Source organism: Salvelinus fontinalis, chromosome 5, assembly GCF_029448725.1.
Source record: "Salvelinus fontinalis isolate EN_2023a chromosome 5, ASM2944872v1, whole genome shotgun sequence".
NCBI classification, from domain to species: domain Eukaryota; kingdom Metazoa; phylum Chordata; class Actinopteri; order Salmoniformes; family Salmonidae; genus Salvelinus; species Salvelinus fontinalis.
The window spans coordinates 49,978,171-50,000,592 of NC_074669.1; the positions used below are offsets into that span (position 1 = coordinate 49,978,171).

At 45.9% G+C, this 22,422-nt stretch overlaps 1 protein-coding gene across 1 annotated transcript in view; it reads right to left on the reverse strand.

Annotated features, from left to right (window-relative positions):
- Positions 1-291: 291 nt before the first annotated feature.
- dchs2 (dachsous cadherin-related 2) overlaps positions 292-22,422 on the reverse strand; it is a 51,140-nt gene continuing 29,009 nt past the window's right edge. The window contains exons 10-20 of the mRNA XM_055923808.1: positions 21,906-22,145; positions 16,249-16,383; positions 13,221-13,430; positions 12,264-13,124; positions 11,804-11,917; positions 9,724-9,938; positions 9,203-9,354; positions 7,760-7,890; positions 6,795-7,081; positions 6,285-6,426; positions 292-4,137 (exon numbers count right to left, since the gene is read on the reverse strand). Coding sequence (XP_055779783.1) covers positions 1,544-4,137; positions 6,285-6,426; positions 6,795-7,081; positions 7,760-7,890; positions 9,203-9,354; positions 9,724-9,938; positions 11,804-11,917; positions 12,264-13,124; positions 13,221-13,430; positions 16,249-16,383; positions 21,906-22,145 — 5,081 coding nt within the window. The 3' untranslated portion in view covers positions 292-1,543. The remainder of the gene's footprint in view (positions 4,138-6,284; positions 6,427-6,794; positions 7,082-7,759; positions 7,891-9,202; positions 9,355-9,723; positions 9,939-11,803; positions 11,918-12,263; positions 13,125-13,220; positions 13,431-16,248; positions 16,384-21,905; positions 22,146-22,422) is intronic.

Consider the following 22,422-nt stretch of genomic DNA (forward strand, 5'->3'; position numbering starts at 1 on the left):
CTGGGTTAAAGGAAACACTCAGGGTGGCCATGTGGAAAATGGGTTTGTGGAAGAATGTTGGAAGGAACCAAAATGCTATTCGATCGTGATTCCAAGACATTTCTAAAGAGTGGGACTTCCAGTTTCTTAACAAGCATGATCCACCATGTGAAGAACAACAATAAAGGCTTATGGGGATTTGTTCTCCATGTGGTATCAATAGGTTTCTGAAATGTGATAGTTTAGTCTTATTTAGAATATCCTAATTGCAAAGGGAGTCTGGAAAAATGATTGCTCCATAAGCAACACACATTTTCCATTGGAATTGTTTAATTTATGAACCACATTAACAAATCAGTTCAACGATGAAAAGGAATGAAGAGAAAGTCACAAACCATTGTAGAATTGAATCGTACACTAATTGTTGTTCAAGTTAGTTAGAACTGCCCCATATCAGAACTAAAAGATAGCAGGACATTGTTTAACCTACTTAAATTTGACCTTTGCTTATATACATTTTACAATTGAGAGAAAACACTTTTTTTCATTTTGAAATGTTACACACATAAAAGCGCTGTTAGTATCTATGGTACACAATCAGGGCACATCAATATCAAAAGACTGGTCCCACACCAACTGCCCTGGCTCTTTGTACAGCTGTTAATGACATTTCAAAATACTGTAGGTATTTGAAATGTAGTAGTTCACAGAATATGGGCTCGTGGTACTCTGACATAATACAATTACAGAACAACAAGAATACTTCAGCCTCCCGGGTGGCGCAGTGGTCTAGGGCACTGCATCGCAGTGCGAGCTGCGCCACCAGTCTCTGGGTTCGCGCCCAGGCTCTGTCGCAGCCGGCCGCAACCGGGAGGTCCGTGGGGCGACGCACAATTGGCATAGCGTCCGGGTTAGGGAGGGTTTGGCCGGTATCCAAGGGATATCCTTGTCTCAGTATGTAAAATGTAATAAAATGTATGCACTCTACTGTAAGTCGCTCTGGATAAGAGCGTCTGCTAAATGACTAAAATGTAAATGTAAATGTAAATACTTGCCAAGTCAAAAAGCTATAACAATGCATTTCATTGTCTTTAGCATACAAACATGTTTACAACCATACATTTGTTTATTAATTGTGGATTCAAACATCCACTCGTGTGCAGAGTGCTGCATTGTGCTATTGCAATGCAAACCAGAGTTCAGGCGTTTGCATATATAACTTATTACAAAAGCAAGTTATGAAAATATTAAATGCACCACAATGCAAATCATTAATTGTACAAACACATTTAATAAATGTCTGATTTCACCCATGCATCTGCATTGTATAATGTCCATACTAATAGATGTGCCAGATGACAGAATATTGTCCAAATGTTCAACATGATCCAATATTGATTTGTAGATCTTTTATGTTGAGAAACTAATTGAAGAAACTAATTGAATAGTGATGTGATGTTAAAATCAGATTTAAAATAAGCTTGAGAACCAAATTATTTAAATGCCAGTATTTGGCATCTATCATACAATATTTTTCAAAGTCAATATCAAAAGGTCCGCAAGTCTACACCTGTATTTCTCCCTCCAGGAGGCTGCCGGCGTCTAGCCTGAAGAACCCCAGCCCAGTCTCTGAGACCACCGGGGAGGCGTTGGGGGTCCGCAGTGTGAGCACCGACAGCGAGGGAGAGAAACTGGGCGTCATGGCAGACGGGGTGAGCCCTGTGTTCCTGGCCAGGGGCGCATAGGCGTATTTGGGGTAGGAGGGCCTCCGGGTCAGGGTGTGCATGCTGCGCAGGGGCATCCGGGGGGGCACGGCCCTGAGGCCTGGCTGCGCCACACCCGTGATGAGGGGTGGTGGATGCATGAGGCAGCAGGCTTCGGACGCCAGGCCCTCGTTGCCCCCCTGGAGGTCCTCGTCGGGCAGCAGGCTGATGTCGGTGAAGACTGAGGCCAGCGTGTGGTAGCGCGGCTCCCAGTCCAGCAGGTAGTCCCAGCCATAGCTGCCCCGGAGCTGCTCCTCCGGACACAACAGCGAGCTGAAGGATCCGTCCACCGAGGCCTGGCTATCCGAGAGAGGGACGTAGCCCCTCATGCTTTCCTCCATGTCTCTCATCCTGACCCGCGGCAGCATCCCCTCCCCCCCTCCCTCCTCTTTAAAGGTGTGGAGGCTCTCGGAGCTTTGCATCCCTGTGGCCAGACATGTGCTGGAGACCGTGGTTACGACCGTCCCTGGGTTTTCATCCTCTGAATGGCAGGAAAGCTGGTCCGAGTCCTTGGGCACGCCAGAGTCAGGGACCCTTCTGCTCTGAGCCGAGTCGGCCCTCTTGCGGCATGGGTACGCATTGATCATCTTGATCTCATGGTCCTCGGCCGTCTCACCTTCTGCCGAGCCGCGGCCGCTTGAGTCAGAGTTCCGGATAGGGAAGGATATCTCCCTCTTCACTCGGATGGTGATGGGCGCCCTCAGCTCCCGCAAGCCGATGCCGCTGTGCTGTTGGGCACCGCCGGTCCTGCCGAACGTGCCGGTGTTTAGGTTGGCTGCAAGGGCAGCGGCCTTCTTGATGGCGGCCTCTTTGGTCTTGTACCTCAGAACAAGGGCCACGAAACTGACGAGTAGGAGAAGGAAGATGGCCAGCGACACGCCCAGAGTGACTGTCTGGACACCGAGGGCCACCCCGACGAGAGCTTCAGCCGAATTGGAGATATTGACTGTTACCAGGCTGGTGGTGGACCTGGAGTCCATTCTGGGACTGCCGGCTGTCACCAAGAGCTCCACCACGTCCTCGTTGGAAAAACTTCCTCTCTTGCGGTACACTGGGCCCGAGACGAACACTGCGCCTGTTGTTTTGTTGATGGAGAACAACTGTGAGGGGTTGACAAGGGAGTACTCGACCATGCCATCCAGGCCTCCGTCATGGTCCATGGCCATAACGTGGCCGACCGTCTGCCCCGCCTTGGCGTTCTCTGGGAGGATGAAACGGTACTGCCTCTGGGTGAAGACGGGACTGAATTCGTCCGCCCCTTCGATGGCCACCTGGACCCGCACGGTGGCCGCCTGTTCGCCTTTGTCCCTGGCCTCCACTATGAAGCAGTAGTCGCTCTCCCGCTCGAAGTCAAAGGTCTGCCGGGTGTGGATGTCCCCAGTGAGGTTGTCAATGGCAAAGGCCTCCTTCCTGTCAGGGCTGCCACTGCCGTAGTCCATGAAGCAGGAGGACATTATGGAGTAGGTGAGCTGGCCATAGGGCCCGGCGTCTTGGTCGATGGCATGGACTGAACAGGTGGGGGTGAAGGCTGGAAGGTTCTCCGGCACCGAGCAGTTGACTACGGGGAAGATGAAGTAGGGTGAGTTGTCATTCTCGTCCAACACCATGACAAAGACCACGGTGAAAGCTACTTTACGGTTTCCAGGTTCTCCCCCGTCGGAAGCCTGGACGGTCAGTGCGTACTTGGAGTCTTCCTCGTAGTCGAGACTGTGGTTGACCTCCAGGGTGCCGGTGTGGGGGTCTAACCTGAGGTGACCCTTGCTGTTGCCTGAGATGATGTCGTACCGGACCAGACCGTTAGTTCCGCGGTCAGGGTCCTGGGCGGTCACCTGAACCAACCTGGTGCCTGCTGGGCTGCTCTCGCTGGCCTGAGCGTGGTACTCTGCGCTGACAAAAGCCGGCACGTTGTCGTTGACATCCGCTACGGTCACCGCCACAACCGCCGAGCTGTTGAGCGGAGGCGAGCCACGGTCAGAAACTATCACTGTCAAGATGTAGCCCTCAGTGGTTTCGCGGTCCAGGAGTTGGCACAGAACCAGACTCCCAGCGGTCCTCTGCTGGCTCTCCGTTTGGACCGCACCTACCTCTATACAGAACTTCCTGTCCTCATTGCCACTGGCAATGACAAAGTCCAGGTTTGTGTTTTCGTACTCCCAGTCCAGGTCCTCTGCCCAGAGGGTCAGCAAGGTGGTGCCGATGGGGGTATCCTCAAGGGGGCTTACCGTGTAAGCGTCATGCTGGAAGAGCGGGGTGTGGTCGTTGGCGTCCAGGACCACAATGTCCACGGAGGTGACTGTAGAGCGGACTGGGTCGCCCCAGTCTCTGGCCTCCACCAGGAGCTGGATAACATTACCGTTGGTGACATACTTCAAGGGCTTGTTGGTGAACACTGACCCTACAAGACAAATGGGTTTGGAGTTAGCCATCATCTCCAATTTGAAAACAGTGAAAAACATCTTACTAGTGTTTTTAGTCAAGTGAAAGGGCTGCAGATCCTTTAGATATTGCTTTATTCCTATGCAGAATTTAAAAGCGCTATAAAAATAAAAATGTTATCATAATTATTAGACAAACACTCAAACTGATCTATTTTAACATTGTCTAATGTAGGGTTTCAGCTGTCCACTCAATCTACAGCTACTATCAGGGAGGCTTTACCATGCTGACTGTCAATAACGCACAGCTCTCTAGCTGTTATTATGGTAAAGAACAACCTATCAAATAGAGCAACGTTGGTGGAATTTCCCTTTAATCAGGAAAGTCCCTGGTGATTAAAACTTTTTTTTTTATACAAGGGAGACCTGGCAACCGCAAAACCTGTACAGTAGAATAAGATCACTCACTACCTCATGAGTTGCAGCCATAGCTTAGTCTAGAAATCTGAGCGTAATTACATTTATCCCGCCCGATTCCTCAGCTTTATAGCAAACCGAGTGGCGGGGCCGCCTTTTGACTGAAACCCAAATTCAGGATTGTGTCTTTAATGCTCTCTATAGAAGTGCGTTCTGTAGGCTTTTTGCTGAAGTTCCTTTTGAGAACGTTGAACTATCAAATGAGTTTACTGATGTGAGCACAGTAAATTTAGACTGAAAACGAGCAAGATTGGTATTTTTCATTATAAAGAATAGAACACTACTGTATAGTCAATCAGTTTGGGATATCGCCCGGCCTCCTGTAATATTGAAACTTATCTTGAAACACATAATTCACATAAGTTAAAACATATGAGTGCTGGAAACATGAGGAAACACAAAAGAACGAGCCAGTATCTAGTTTCTGGTTCGAGTTAGGATTAACACACGAATCTGAGAAGCTCAATTCTAATATTGACGACAATCCAAATTTCACTTCCCATTAGTTACTCGCACCACAAAACATGGAGAACACATTTCTCAGATATTAAAGTCGCTGGCCCTCTAAAGTAACAAGGTGGCCCCCAAAAAATATGTTTCAATAAAGAAAAGAAAAAAAGAGCTTTGAGAATGTAGTGGTCTCTTTTAGCCTCGTCGGGTTCAATTAGTCTTCTTCACTTGTTGGGTTGGGGAGGGCGAAGACTTTGCTTCCCGAGACTGGATATAACAGGACAGATCCGGCTCTGAAGCAGACCTTAATATTAGTGACCTCTCATCAGCAATCTCTCCCACTCCCCCCTTCTTTTTTCTCTCTCCCCCCCTCCACTGCACTCCTTCACATATCCAAGCCCGTAAAAAGAGAAAGGATGGATGGAGAAACTGAGGCTACTGGCAGTGTGAATACTCTGAATAACTCTTGATGTGTAGAACCATGCAGAACTGGGCATATACTTACTGTTGGCGCAAACCCCCATTTCTTGGCCAACATGCGTAAAATAAGCGCGTCGCGCCAGAAATGTTTTAATTTTAAACAAGGGAATATAAAAGATGAATATGAAAACCGGGCTACCAGACAGTCTTAAGACGTGAACCTTGGAAAGCATGTGGCGGTAACTTTTCTTCTCCTACTACATTTTGACAGTCTGAATCGTAGGAATTAAGAGAAACACATTTTGTAGCATCGCGGGAGGATTAGGCCTATTTCTTCAAGACCTAGCAGCAGCCATATAGATTCAGCCTTGGAATTTCTGACTGACTCGTCCTTGGACTCTGGGTATGATTGGGAGAATGGTCCCGGATCCATTAAAAACATTTTTACAAGGCCTCTGCCAAGAGTTCGCACTTTAGAGACTTCGTGCCTAAATAAGTTCTTCCATTGTTACCCTTCAATTTGATTAAAATTGATTTAGAATGGACTGGATGGGACAGTAGTTAGGGCCGTAGTCTCTGGTACGCATACTGTATGTACACGTCGGCATTGGGTTATATCCGGCCTACACATTCTTCAATGACACATTCTCCCTCCAATCTCGGTCATACATTTTTCTCTTTAATAAAAATACTAAAGAATATATATTTTGTAATTAGAACAGGCAAGTTGACTATATCTGGCTAATTCTGATGAAAGCTATTCATGTACTGTTTTACATCATTTAACTTTAATCTAATTGGTAAATCTAATAATGCTTACCGTTGTCTGGGTGTATGTAGAAGCCGTGTAGAGGTGACGAGAGGAGTCTGTAGCCGAGTTTGCCGTTAAGCCCAGAGTCTCGGTCCGTGGCAGCCACAGTCAGGATCAACATGTTGGCAGGAGACAGTTCTGGCAACTTCACCTGATGGTGCAAACAAACACATCTCATGTCAATTTCCAGGAGAAAATAAATACATTTATAAACATCTCATTGAGGACTCAAGGAGAACTTGGAGTCACAAGACATCACGGAGGGAGTACAATGGTGTCAAATGGATAGATCAGACATTGTCCAACTTGACATTCAAATCCCCTCATCCTCCCAGTGAGTCAGTCATGTTTACATTTTAAACGACTTCATTTCTGCCTCCTATATAATATTTTTTTGCTAATGTGTAAAGGCTCACCACAAAGTAGATGTGTGTGTGGTGAGGGATTTGTGTTCCATAACTATAACTGTCTTGTAATGCATCGTTAGTGAAATACCAAACCGATTGCAGTTCTAGCTACCTGGTAGGAGTCCTGGGAGAAGACGGGCACGTTGTCGTTTACATCCAGCACTTGAACCAGGACCTCGGCCGTGGTCTGGTGGAGGGAGTCCGAGGCCCACACCACCAGCCTGTGCGTCGTCTGTTCCTCATGGTCAAGCTTCTGCGTCAGGGTCACCACACCCGTGTAGCGGTCAATGGCAAAGCTCCCGGCAGCGCTGGCATTGTCCAAAAAACTGTAGGTCACGGTGGAGCTGAGGTCCACATCGTTGGCGCTTACCTGGGTCACCATGTAGCCGACTGGGAGGTCTGGTGACCGACAAGGTAACAGTGTAAGAAGTATTTAGTACCAAATAGTCTATATAGTCAAACGCACACAACTTGTTAGGGGGTACTGGCCTGGCCTGAGCCGAAGAGCAATTGTGTGTACGGTTCCTACATCATCTCTACAGGTTTTTAGAATTACAAATTAAACTGAAACATTATCTCAAGTTGACAATTCTCTTGAAAGTCTCTGTCAATCAATAAAAACTTCTGCTATAACACCTGATTCAACTAATCATAACAACTTTGGTTAGCTGAATCAGTGAAGGGCTGGGAACTGCCTTATGAGGAAAATACATTGGAAAGATATTGAAAACACGTCTTTTGGTTGGAAATACCGATTTCAACTAATTTTGCTCATTGGTTGGTCTTGTCTCCCAAGCAATTTGTTTCAGGAAGTGATCTTCACTCCTTCAGGACAGTGGCATTAGGATAGAGCTTTGCCTCAGGCACAACAGCCCGTGGGACTGTTACAAAGAGGTACTTCCTTTCAGTGCCAGCTACCAAATCTTGGCCTGCTGTGAAGATGCTTTAAATAAACAAACTTTTATTTTTTTATGTGATTAGAAAATTTAGACTGAAAATGGTTACCCCATTGGCCCTGGTCAAAAGTAGTGTACTGTAACAGGAAAAGGGTGCCATTTGAGAGAGGTGGTGTCTTACTCTCTGCTATGACCACAGGCTCCATGGGGGGAATGGCCGGGCTGTTGTCGTTGATGTCCACCACCTGGACCCGAACGGTGGCGGTGCTGCTAAGGGGAGGGCTACCCCTGTCTGACGCCTGCAGTACCAACCTGGGAACACAACACCACAAGGAAACGCACACCATTACATTACTAGGACTCCAACTAGCCAGTGTAGGTAGACGACGTAGAGATCGATAGACATATATTATATATACTGAACAAAAATATAGAAAACGCAACATGCAAAGTGTTCGTCCCATGTTTCAAGAAAATAAAATAAAAGACCGCAGAAATGTTCCATATGCACAAAAAGCTTATTCCTCTCCAATTTTGTGCACAAATGTGTTTACTTCTCTGCTAATGAGCATTTCTCCTTTGCCAAGATAATCCATCCACCTGACAGGTGTGGCATATCAAGAAGCTGATTAAACATGTCCACATTGTGCTGGGGACAAAAGGCCACTAAAATATGCAGTTTGGTCACACAACACAATGCCACAGATGTCTAATGTTTTGAGGGAGTGTGCAATTGGCATGGTGACTGCAGGAATGTCCACCAGAGCTGATGCCAGAGAATTTAATGCTAATTTCTCTACCATAAGCCACCTTCAATGTTGTTTTAGAGACTATGGCAGTACATCCAACCGGCCTCACAACCGCAGACCATGTGTTACCAAGCCAGCCCAGGACCTCCACATCTAGCTTCTTCAACCGCGGGATCGTCTAAGACCAGCCACCCGGACAGCTGATGAAACTGAGGAGTATATCTGTCTGTAATAAAGCCCTTTTGTGGTGAAAAACGAATTATTATTGACGGGGCCTGGCTCCCAAGTAGCTGGGCCTATGGCCTCCCAGTCCCACAAATGGCTGCGCCCCTGCCCAGTCATGTGGAACCCATAGATTAGGGCTAATTAATTTATTTAAATTGACTGATTTCCTTATATGAACTGTAACTCAGTAAAATTGTTGAAATTGTTGCATTTATATTTTTGTTCAGTATAGAAAAACACTGAGTATACCAAACATTATAAACACCTTCCTAATATTGAGTTGCACCCCCTTTTGACCTCAGAACAACCTCAATTCATCAGGCCATGGACTCTACAAGGTGTTGAAAGCGATCCACAGGGAGGCTGGCCCATGTTGACGCCAATGCTTCCCACAGTTATGTGAAGTTGGCTGGATGTCCTTTGGGTGGTGGAACATTCTTGATACACATAGGAAACTGTTGAGCATGAAAAACCAGCAGCGTTGCAGTTCTTGACACAGACCAGTGTGCCTGACACATACTACCATACCCCGTTCAAGGGCACTGAAATCTTTTGTCTAGCATGTAGGATTAGATACACACAACTCACAATACATTGCCATAGCAAGTGACAACTAATAGTAGCGTAAAGTGTAATGTAAGCTAGCGTACTTGTAAGAGGAAGTGATTTCCCGGTCTAGAACAGTGTTGGTGGCAAGGATCCCGCGCACAGAGTCAATGATGAACGCCTCGTTTTGGTTACCAGACAAGATGGAGTACTCAATCTGACCATTCACACCCCTGTCCGCGTCAGAGGCAAACACCTACAACAGGAAGAAAAGCATTATAGAGTAGGGAAGCCTATTTCTACATAGCCAATACCCAGCGTAAGCATGGCACATTGGCAAATGTAAAAATAACATTTGCAAGAGTCAGTTCAGACTGTTACAGGCCGCACAACACTTAATGGAAAAACTACGCAATAATGCTATACATTTGTTATTTGAAATGGATTGTAATACTTTTTTTTACAGCCATGTTTCAATCAATCAATTAAAGCAAAAGCCCAGGAAAAACTCCAGAGATGGAAGAAACCTAGCTCAAAAGAAACTGATTGGTAACGACAAATTATTTTTCTGCCTTAGCTCAAAATGACAAAGTAACAACTCGATTGGCTGGCCTCCAATCCATACCTGCATGACGTAGGTGTTGTGTACCTGGCCTTCCCACACGGCCGTGCGGTAGTGGCCCTGCTCGAAGGCCGGCGCATTGTCATTGACGTCCTGCAGCGTGACGGTGACCCGGCAGTGGGCTGTGCGCAGGGGGCCGCCGTCAGCCAGCACCACCAGGTGGAACCTCCGGTTGGCCTCGTAGTCTAGACTGGCCTGGTCCCACACTGTGATGTCACCTGGGAGAGGGAGAGGGGTGGAAAGACAAAGAAAGTGAGAAATAGAGGGAACAGACAGATAGGGATTTAGCGAGCGAGCGAACAGAAAGAGAGACAGGAAAGTAGGAGAAGAGATGGAGAGGGCGAGTGCAAATGAGAAAGATTGTTTGATGGATGTATGATAAAAAGTTCTTAGAATTCACAGGGAGTTACGTTGCGCCTGCGTGTATTCTATCACTACATTATATCCATGTTTTGCAGTTGTGCATTCAAAACATATGTACACATTCCATTAACAACTTGATTCCTCTCAGTCTCCAAACAAGAATGTAATCTGGACTTTGATGTTCCCCCCCACCCGTTCCACTTCAGCCACACTGCTTATATAGGGGCTCAGGGAGAGTTTGGGCCATAATGAATCCATGCTGGCTAAGGCAAGCAGTCCATAATCCACAGCAAAGACTGTATGCGTCCCATGAGACACACTATTCCCTATATAGTGCACTGTGTTTGAACAGAGCCCTATGTGCCCTAGTCAAAAGTAGTGCACTACATAGGGAATAGGGTTCCATTTGGGATACAACTCCAGTTCTCTGAACAGGGGGATATGGGAAAACAACCTCTTGACTGCTGTAGTAGACAATGCCTTCAATAACCCTAAAAGGGGATTTCCACACGATAATTTGGATAGCCACTATAGCGTCGCCCTCATGTGTGTGCTAGTGTAGCACATGGGGATGTTAGACACATACTCCTCAGCCTTGAGTGTCCCGCTTGTGTAGCCTCATTAGCTAGCTTTTGAGGTGGCGCGATCAGCTAAGATGCTTGAGGGAGGACGGTCATGTGTGTTTGTGAGGCAGAGGTCCCGAGTTTGTGCCAGGTATGGTCCGAATCAGGAGGAAGTGGTACTCGCTAAGCAGCGTGATGTTGTTTACACAAGTAAGCAGGCTAGGCATCTACAGAAAATCCAGTAGGGGCTGGAAACTATTGTGCAGGAATCATCAACTAGATTCAGCCGTGGGCCGATTTGTTTCTTGAGCAGATGGTCGGGGAGCCAGAAGATAATACAAAAATAATTTGTAGACTGCAAACAGATATGTTTGTCTAAAACTATTATTTTTTATTTCAAACTTTGTATATGATCATGTCTTTTTGTGCATGGGAATAGATTTCTTAAATAAGTCACTTTGAGCTGATTTACTGGTGTTTTTACACCCAATTCACACTCCCTCACCCATGCTCGTATTGCCCAACGGTCCCACCGCCCTCTTCAGTTCCTTCCTTTGTTCATCGCCCCCAATGTGTTACGTGAAAATGAACGAGCGAGAGAGAGCGAGCGATGGTCCAAAGGGATTGAGAGGCTAGTCGTGCTAATTGGAAGAAAAAGGAGTAAAGTCTTGTTTGGGAAATGGATGTGAGGAGTCTGGAATGCCGGGGTTATTAGCCTGGATGGAGATACGGAAAACTAGATAGATGGATGCAGGGATAGGCGGAGGTTCTGGCTTTGGTGTGTCCCTGGAGTCCAAAAATTACCTGAAAAACGAACAAGGAAGAAAAGACAAGCATGGTTTTAAGTTCCTGCTGCAGGCAACTAAGGAAAGAGTCCTAGCTGGCTTATGCCAACAAGCACACTGGAGCCTAAGCTATGTCTATGATTCCAGCCTCAGAGAAGTGTTTTGGAGAGGAGAACAAGTTATTTTAGGGTTTTAAATGTACTTATTGAAGATTAGGACAGTGAAGAGGAGACAAAAAAGGTGGGAGACATTGTGAATCAAAAAGGTGGATTTAAACACATTCTGACTCTGGTATATGTGTGCCGGGGATGGTGGCACTAACGACTGGACCACACGAGAAATATCGTTTTTTAGTATTGGAAAGGTTCATACCCGTGTGTCGGTTGATGGCGAAGGCGCCGTTCTCGTTGCCGTTGAAAATGCTGTACTCGATTCGCCGTCTGTCGTCGGTCCGGTCGTGAGCCACCACGTTTCCCACCCACGTGCCTGGAGGTGAAAGGAGAAGAGATGGAAAAAAAGATATCTCTCAATGGCTTTTAGCCCTAACCTGAACTCAAAGGGTTTGATAGATAGCGTGACGCCAGTAAAGAGTTTGGATAAAGTACTGAACATACACAGCAGACTTAAGTGTTTGATTGAGCCTGACTGGAGAGCCAGACAGGCTGGGTCCCAACTTTTAGGACTATTCAATTGGCTCCATTGCAGCAGCCAAGTTCAATCAAGCACATATATGATAGAAAACAAATACTAGTTGAAACCAGATCTGGTACATATCAATGCACTTGTCTTGAATAGTTCTTCATATACTGATATTAGAGCAGTTCTTCCGTACCAGTTTTGCTGTTTTCCACCACAACTGCTTCGTAGAGCGTCTCAGTGAAGTGCAGTGGCTCGTCCTCTCCCTTCAAGTGAATAAGGACCAGGCAGGTAGAGGTGAGAGCTGGCCTCCCCTGGTCTGCAGCCAACACCTGCAGGTTAGCACCCAAGAAACTCTGACTAATGGAACCATTCAATCGTATGTCTCCCGATTTACCGTTGATGGTGAAAAAAGGGTTGTTTTCCACCAAGCTAAACCACACAGTCCCGTTCTCACCACGGTCACTGTCCACTGCCGTCACCGTGGCGACAATCTTGTTTGGGATCGTCTCCACGGTGACCCAGCCGACAATGGGGTTCTCCGTGCAGACGGGTGCGTTGTCGTTGGCGTCCTCCACCTGCACGGTAACCGCGGTGGCGGAGCTCCGTGGACCTCTGGCGCAGCCGTCGGTGGCCACAGCACTGAAGGTGTACTGAGCACGGCTCTCCCTGTCCAAGGGCCGGGTGGTCCGAATCACGCCCGTGGCGGGCTCTACCGAGAAGGCCCCCAGGGTGTCCTCGGCCAGAGAGAATGTCACCTCGCCGTTGGGGCCCTGGTCCGGGTCTCGGGCCTCCAGACGCAGCACTTCTGCCCCTGCGGGGAGCCCCTCAGCCAAGGAAGCGCGGTAACTCTTGCGGTGAAACGAGGGACTGTTGTCGTTCTGGTCCAGCAGGAGCACCAGGAGCTGGGTGGAGGAGCTGAGGGGGGAGGGTTGGCCGCCGTCGCTGGCCTGGATGCAGAGGGTGTAGCTGGGCCGCTCCTCCCGGTCGAGGGCCCGCGTGGTACTGACGGCGCCCGTGGTGGCATGGATGGTAAAACGCCCGCCGTAGTCCTCGCCTGGAGGGATAAGTCAATACACTCCGGTTAGATTAAATCTGGTTGAAACCAAGTAATTTTCCACTGAAACACAGGTGCTCCATTTAGGAATCTCACCCTGTATGGCGTAGGTGATGGTGCCGTTGGCTCCGTGGTCTGGGTCCGAGGCCTGGGATGTGTGGATGACCCCGGGGGGCAGGTTCTCTGGCAGGCTAAGCTGAAAGGACGCCTGCATAAACTCGGGGACGTTGTCGTTGTCATCCAGCACCGAGCATAGCACCGTGGACGTGCTGGAGAGGGGCTGGACGCCGCTGTCCCGAGCCTGGACTGGTGAGGGGGACGAGGGAGATGATGCAGAGGGACAACAGGGAGAGGAAGGTGAGGGTTTAGGGAGAGGAGGGTATGGTTTAGGTCCTGTTTGAATAGGGTTGCAAAATTCCTAGGTTTTCCAGAAATCCCAGTTGGAAGATTCCCTGAATCATACGGGAACGAGAAGGAAATCCAGAATCCCCCAACCAGGATTAAATTTTTTTTAAAGGAATTTTTGAAATACTTTGTTTGAATATTGTTCAAACTTTCTTCATTAAATTTGTGTCATTTTGGAGACCTATCCTATCCAGTAGGTAAGACGGCCATATATCACGACCATTGCAAGTAAAGCACTGCTCGAGAAAAGCTGCGGTTTGATGAATAGACAGTTCTGTTAGTACTACTGAGAATAGAATAAAAATGCAACAGTGTGCCACCCCTCCTTGATGTGATAGCTGAACTAACAGTTGGAAAGGTGGGAGCAAGGGATCAACTTTGTGGTTTTCACCGCTTCAGTCATTCGAATGCTCTTTTTTTACCCCACAAACATCGGCATGAACAAACACCGGCTCCTTCACAGATTTTCTTTATTTCATGAGTTCTATGTTTTGTATCCTTCACAGATTTAACAGACCAATAACTTAGCAAAATAGACTGTACTTTGAAAGTCATAACTGAAGACGTACTTCTTTCACAGCTTCTCTCTACATTGTACCAACATCTTATACTGCCCGCCCACCCACCCCTCCCCCCCAAAATGCTGATATGAAACAGATTGTTTTTCAGGGTTCATTTTCCCCCTTGTTTTAATCTGACCGTACCAGTGGAAAATTGGCCCGACGTCTCTTGGTATTTCACAATCATCACCGGGTCGATTCTGGCACGACTTCAAATCATCACGGCTTTCCTGTGATTATATTTCCTTAGATTTTAATTGTTCAAACTCCCTCCAGACTGTACAAATATCGTCATGTGCACATCTGAAAGCAGTTTATCACAAAATATTATTGCATATTTTGGATGTAATTGTATTCTTGTAAAGGGGGGGGGGGGCTGGGGGAGCACACGAAAAATACCCTAGTCCAAGGCATAAAACAGTCCGTGGAACATGAGTCTACCCACAAAGCTGAGAGTCTTAAATAGCACCCTACTCCCTATAAGCAGTGGACTATGTAGGGAATCAGGTACCATTTTGGACGTACCCTTGTAACGTCTAGCCTCAACATCAAATCTGGTGAATAATGTTGCTTTCAAAAAGTGGGTAGACCGAGTTCTTTATGACTCTGGCTGTGAACCATACAACAACAAAAAGAGAGATTGAAAGAGGGCGAGAGAGTGTAGTGGCGAGAGAGCAGAGGAGCAAATCGCGAGAGAGGGACAGCGCAAGAGAGCGAGGAAGGCGTGAGCACGGGAAAGAGAGAATGAGGGAGCGAGAGAACCCGAGAAAGAGAGAAACAGAGGGAGCAAAAGAGAAAGCAACAAAGAGGGGGAGAGAGAATGAGCAAGAGGGGGGAAAAAATCTAGATATTTTATTAAGCCCTATGGTGGAAACAGATGTGACAAGCTGAGAGGTGCCCTAAACGAGAGAGGACTGCCATATGGGATAACTGTCTCCACGTATCGCATGGTGGGGCTTTGAAATATTAGTGAGTTGGATGCAAAGGATTTACTTCAGGCACCAGACAAGGCCCAAAAATCCTCGTCATTTGCATGAAGAGACAGATATCGGGGACGTACAGTACCAGTCAAAAGTTTGGATACACCTACTCAATCAAGGGTTTTTCATAATTTTTACTATTTTCTACATTATAGAATAATAGTGCAGACATCAAAGCTTTGAAATAACACATATGGAATCATGTAGTAAACCAATTTATTTTTAACGAATCAAAATATATGCCAAGAGTACAAAGCTGTCATCAAGACAAAGGGTGGCAACTTTGAAGAATATCAAATAGATTTTTTTGGTTATTACATGATTCCACATGTGTTATTTCATATAGTGTTGATGTCTTCACTATTATTCTACAATGTAGAAAAGAGTAAAAAATAAAGAAAAACCCTGGAATGAGTAGGTGTGCAAACCTTTGACTGGTACTGTACACGTTACCTCAATTACCTTGACTAACCCGCACATTGACTCTGTACCAGTTCCCCCTGTATATAGCCTCATTACTGTTATTTTATTGTGGCTCTTTAATTATTTTTTATTTAACTTCAGTTATTGTAAAGTAAGCATTTCACTGTACGGTGAATACACCTGTTGTATTCGGCGCATGTGACAAATACAATTTGATTTGAAAATGGTGCTACACTCTCTGGCTGATATCCCCAGATATGCCCCCCACCCCCTAGACAGATATCCCCCCCCGCACGCTAGACGACGCTGAACTGCAAATCACCCTTATACAGTCTTTGGGTGGAACTTTCTCACTGCAGAGAAACAATTTGTTAAATATCAACCAACTAAAGTGAGTGTGACTAATTATTTATGTTACTGACATACTCTGTGTGTGCGCGCGCACGCGCAGGTGCGTGTAATTGAGATGAGCATCGGTTGACTTTCAAAATGCGCTATGACTGTTAGTTACAGTATATTTCTGTAGTTCTTTCATGGTAATTCAACGGTTGTTGAAATGTGCATTGCAACTTCACCTTTTCCAGAGACTCAATGAACCAACCACAAGCCAGTCCGCACACACACAAAAATAATCATTCAAGATTGACTCAACGCCTCCATTTACGAAAAAGTACAGAGGATGTCACTGCTACCTGAAATGAAAGTGACAAACTGCACATTTAACAGTAATGAGTTGCTGTGTGTAATGTGTATAACCTCTGAGGGTGAAGTGCTGTTGCAGCTCCCTGTCCAGTTGGGAGGTGGTACTCATCTCTCCAGAATGGGGGTCGATGGAGAAGAAGTCGTAGCCCGGCCCGGGCAACAGGCTGTACCACACCGCAGCATTCTCTTCTGTGGTAGAGAGATGAATGGACAATGTTGGTTACAGGTGGAGTACTGTTCACATCAATATCAGATGCATGGTACACAAAATAATAAAATATTACAAATACTTTCAGCGTTTGCTTGAGCCTGCCTTGAGTGCCAGATAGGCAGGGTTTGGACCTTTGGTTCCATTGTGCCACATAAGCTCAATCAAGCAAAAATGAAGTATTTGAAAGAAAACATTATTTTAACTCTGGTCTGGCACACACACGAAAACAGTATCAAGACTGAGGGCACGTAGCCATGGCACCATCCATCCAGCTCATGGTTTGAATCAAAGACATTTAAAACAAGGAACATGTAATAAATAGGACATTGTTCAATAAATGGCAGGTATGCACATAAAAACCATCCATTTCAATATTAACAACCCTTGCTACGGCTAGTCTAGCGCTCCAGCCTTCAACATTTCCACCAAAGTTCACTCATGCTTTCCATCAAAACCAATGAACTACTTTTTTCTTCTGGCAATATGATGGATGATAACCCAGCAAATTCCACTTGGCTCCTTTTAGACATCTTGGGTTGTGTCCTAAACGGCATCCTATTCCCTTTATAGCACACTACTTTTGACCAGACCAAAAGTAGTGCACTATATACAGAATAGGTCAAATGAAGTGCACTACACCATAGGGAATAGGGTGCCATTTGGGACACACACTTGAAGTTTAGGTGCGCATTAATAAACATTCCGCTCTGACGCCGCCGTTTAGCATCTCGTTAGGTCAGCCCATGTACGCGTCCCAAATGGCAGGGAATACGGTGCCATGTTTAGGGGCCCGTCTGGAGAAAAAGAGGCGTTTGGGACAAGGGGCCTTATCTGATTCCCAGATTGAAACCAGTGCTAACAGGGGTAAATCACCTCGAGATATGATCTGTCACTTAAATAAAGGAAAAAAACAAATGAAAATATTTAGCTAACCTTCACAAGAGCCCCACCAAGTGCTGCGGTATGATTCAATGCTAGTGGATCACCCATGCACACAACCTCGAATCCCCCCCAACATCTCACTCGCCTCCCCCTAGTCCCAGGCACAAAACGGATGAAAACAGGTAGGTACATGTCCAATAGGAAACACTTGTTATCCATTGCAAAACGTTTTGCTACGGCGTGCCCTAATGAACACAACCCAGATTGGTGGTTTCGAGGAAGAACAGGGAGAGGTGGCAGTAGGGAAAGTGCTGCTAGTAGAGTACCAAACAGATACAGACTGCTGTCCCTGACCTAGTTATAGCCCCTCCAGCCCTCCCGACATAGAGGTCGGGTGGTAGAGCAGCCCCATCAGGAACCAGCCAGCGTAGGTCTTCGCATGTGGTTCACATCACCATACACTTTCACGGGACAAATATAACTCAACCACTAATTGTCAGGGGTGACTGTGGGATATATTCTCTTCCCTGTCTAGCGGGCCCAGTGATTACAGTGGACGGTTTTGTACAGTTATCACACACAAAAGTTCGGGGTCACTTACATTTCCTTGTTTTTGAAAGAAAATCAATTTTTTTGTCCATTAAAACATAAAATTGATCAGAAATACAGTGTAGACATTTTTCATGTTGTAAATGACTACTGTAGCTGGAAACAGCAGAGTTTAAACCGAATATCTACATAGGCGTACAGAAGCCCATTATCAGCAACCATCACTCCTGTGTTCCAATCTCACTTTGTGTTAGCTCATTCAAGTTGATCATATTAGAAGACTAATTGATCATTAGAAAACCCTTTTGCAATTATGTTAGCACAGCTGAAAGCTGTTGTCCTGTTTAAATAAACAATAAAACTGGCCTTTAGACTAGTTGAGTATCTGGAGCATCAGCATTTGTGGGTTCGATTACAGGCTCAAAATGGCTAGAAACAAAGAACTTTCTTCTGAAACTCATCAGTCGATTCTTGTTCTGAGAAATGAAGGCTATTCCATGAGAGAAATTGCCAAGAAACTGAAGATCTGGTACAATGCTGTGTACTACTCCCTTCACAGAACAGCACAAACTGTCTCTAACCAGAATAGAAAGAGGAGTGGAATGTCAGAATAGAGAATGATTTATTTCAGCCTTTATTTCTTTCATCACATTCCCAGTGGGTCAGAAGCTTACATACACTCAATTAGTATTTGGTAGCATTGCCTTTAAATTGTTTAACTTCGGTCAAACATTTTGGGTAGCATTCCACAAGCTTCCCACAATAAGTTGGGTGCATTGTGGCTCATTCCTCCTGACAGAGCTGGTGTAACTGAGTCAGGTTTGTAGGCCTCCTTGCTCAGACATGCTTTTTCAGTTCTCCCCAAAAATGTTCTATGGGATTGAGGTCAGGGCTTTGTGATGGCCACTCCAATACCTTGACTTTGTTGGCAATAAGTCATTTTGCCACATTTTGCCACTTTGGAAGTATGCTTGGGGTCATAGAACATTTGGAAGACCCATTGCGACCAAGCATTAACTTCCTGACTTATGTCTTGAGATGTTGCTTCAATATATCCACATAATTTTCCTGCTTCATGATGCCATCTATTTTGTGAAATGCACCAGTCCATCCTACAGCAAAGCACCCCCACAACATGATGCTGCCACCGCCGAGGTTCACAGTTGGGATGGTGTTCTTAGGCTTGCAATCCTCCCCCTGTTTCCTCCAAACATAACGATGGTCATTATGGCCAAACAGTTATATTTTGATATCATCAGACCAGAGGACATTTCTCCAAAAAGTACGATCTTGGTCCCCATGTGCAGTTGCAAACCGTAGTCTGGCTTTTACACGGCGGTTTTGGAGCAGTGGCTTCTTCCTTGCTGAGTGTCCTTTCATGTTATGTTGATATAGAACTAGTTTTACTGTGGATATAGATACTTTTGTACCGGTTTCCTCCAGCATCTTCACAAGGTCCTTTGCTGTTGTTCTGGGATTGATTTGAACTTTTCGCACCAAAGTATGTTCATCTCTAGGAGACAGAACGCGTCTCCTTCCTGAGCGGTATGACGGCTGCGTGGTCCCATGGTGTTTATACTTACGTACTATTATTTGTACAGATGAACATGGTACCTTCAGGCGTTTGGAAATTGCTCCCAAGGATGAACCAGACTTGTGGAGGTCTACAATTTTTTTTGAGGTCTTGGCTAATATCTTTTGATTTTCCCATGATGTCAAGCAAAGAGGCACTGAGTTTGAAGGTAGGCCTTGAAATACATCCACAGGTACACCTCCAATTGACGTCAATTAGCCTATAGGAAGCGTCTAAAGCCATGATATTTTCCAAGCCGTTTAAAGGCACAGTCAACTTAGTGTATGTAAACTTTGACCCACTGGAATTGTGATACAGTGAATTATAAGTGAAATAATCTGTCTGTAAACAATTGTTGGAAAAATCACCGTCATGCACAAAGTAGATGTCCTAACCGACTTGCCAAAACTATAGTTTGTTAACAAGAAATTTGTGGAGTTATTGAAAAACAAGTTTTAATGACTCCAACCTAAGTGTATGTAAATTTCCGATTTCAACTGTAAGGAGAGATAAGTAAAAGAAGGCCACTGGCCATTCATTTTTTTTTACAAAGTTTGGAGTGAAGTACTGAACAACCAGTCGCTCTCTCTCCTCACAATTTCTCCAACACTGAAGCAAAAGACAAAGATCAACACCCCCCCCCCCCAAAAAAATAAATATATATATAACAAACAATACAACTTTCCTCAACTTAATTGTGGGAGAGATGGAGAGAGAGAGAGCGGCCATTGAGGCACGCCACAGATTCAGGCCACTCCGGAGAGAGGTGATTGGAGGAGACAGATGAACACTCAAGGCCTATTAGCACAGATGGTTGGGATTATGGACTCATTGTCGGTGGGACATTTCACATCTCCTGGAGGAGCGGGGGGCTTTCTGTCTGCTTGCTTTTCTTAGACACTGGTTCTCACCCCCAAGAATGTCTCACATACACACACATGGACACACGCTGAGACACAGACACACACCTCCTTGGTGTTTGAAAAAGAGCACACACCCTCCCTCGCTTCACCTTCTTCCTCAACTTTCAATATTTGGGAGAGCAATTAAGAAACGTGATTTGGGAGATGGCAGGCTACTGCGGGGAAAAGTGTTACAATAAACAAGGGCCAACGTGTGGATGTGCGAACGTGATTAAGTTGGGTCGTGAGTGTAATTCAGTGGGATGTACGCTTGAACTAGCCTGTGCAGAGAGAAAACAAATAGTAGAAGACAAGATCAGGGGAGCGCACTGCGGCTCTCCCTCAATTTCAATCAAACCCAAAGGATGCATCCCAAATAGCATCATGTTCCCTATGTAGTGCACTACTTTTGACCAGGGCCCATAGGAAATATGGTGCCATGGGCCCATAGGGCAGTATGTAGAGGACAGAGTGCCATTTGGGACGCAGCCCTAATGGAATGGGACCAACAGAGAAGTAGAAATTCTTGACCTGTCAGGCCTCTAGGGCTCTACTGAAAACTCACAGATTGAGGAGGATTGTCGGTTAATGGTGCCCCTGTCAGTGTGATATACTGGTGATTGACATGAACCATGTATGGACAGGTGGGCGAAAGGGAAAATGGGGGGGGTTATGGTAGACTTGTGTGGCTTTTTGGCAAACAAGGTTACCACATAGTTGCACCTACTTAATAGTTATTTGAGATAGTTTATGGAAACATTTGAGATTCCTGTGTGTTTTCTGCTGTAGATACAGTATGTCATATCAAAAATAATTTAAACTGCCATTGGACAGTGTACAGTTAGAGAGCAACATAAGAATCAAAATTGAGTATAAAAACAAAAGTCCCAAACCGAAATCCAAACCATAGCCAACTTGGTTATTTTATCAAATGCAATTTTATGGTCAGGATTTTGGGTTAGAAAGGATAATCAGCAGTGTTTGTTGACCACTAAATCGAAGGACAGATCAGACTCAGCACAACAACTGTAAGATAAGGTAAGATATGCTGATGCTGCCACCTAGAGGCTAAACTGAAATGTGACACTGTGTACATCTAAACTGTGGATGGGTTTGTCTACAATGAGTGATGTGGGCTCTAGGTTATCTAGAGAACTATTCTGCCTATTGTTCTTTGTCCTGACCACCCTGAGGTTGGGGGTTTGATCCTGGGTCGATTCATAAAAACTCTAAAAATGGGACCTGATGCCTCTGCTTGGCACGTCGCATTAAGGAGATGGATTGGGGGTAAGGGGGTAGGTAGGCCTTGTGATCTCCAGGGGGTGTACTTCTACACCAAACTGCCTTATGCTACAGAAACATGAGGCTACTTCCCTATGGACCCTTTTGGCTCAGACAAAGCTTACTTCTTCCTTTGAGATGAGGCACTAGCTAGCGCAGAACAATATCTCCTATAAATAATTGAAGCACTGCAAATGGAGAGAAAACTGTGTGACTTGTTTTTCTGCTCTGTATTTCTGCTCTGTATTCTCCATCTGAACTGAACAATGAAACACAATTTGAAAAAAATAACAGTATCCAGAGTGGCACGTACCAGAGTCCTTGTCTGTGGCGGACACAGTGACCACGCTCTCCCCAGGCTCTCTGTTCTCGGCAACGCTGGCTGTGTAGACGTCCTGCTGGAACAGAGGAGGCTGGTCGTTCACATCCCCTACCTCCAGCATCAGGGTCTGGATAGAGGAGAGGGAGGGGAGCCCCTGGTCCGAGGCCTGGATGGTCAGGGAGTGGGAGGTCTGGAGCTCGTAGTCCAGAGGGGATGCTAGGTACAGCAGACCTACGGGGGGAGAAGAGGCAAGTTGAGACTGATGTACTGTGGCAGTGTTCCCCTCCCATTGTATTGATAGGGCGGGAAACTATCTAGCGCTGCTACCCCCCACCTAGAGATTCAGTGTGTCTGAAGGGATCAGTTAGAGCAAGGCAAGGCGCAGAATCGAGCCATGATCACATCATTTGCAGTTGTTTAGGATGCAAAGTGATTCATCGATCAGGGATTAATTTGACAATATTGATGTCAGAGGATCTGGATGTTTGCCTGGCTACCCAGACTCCTT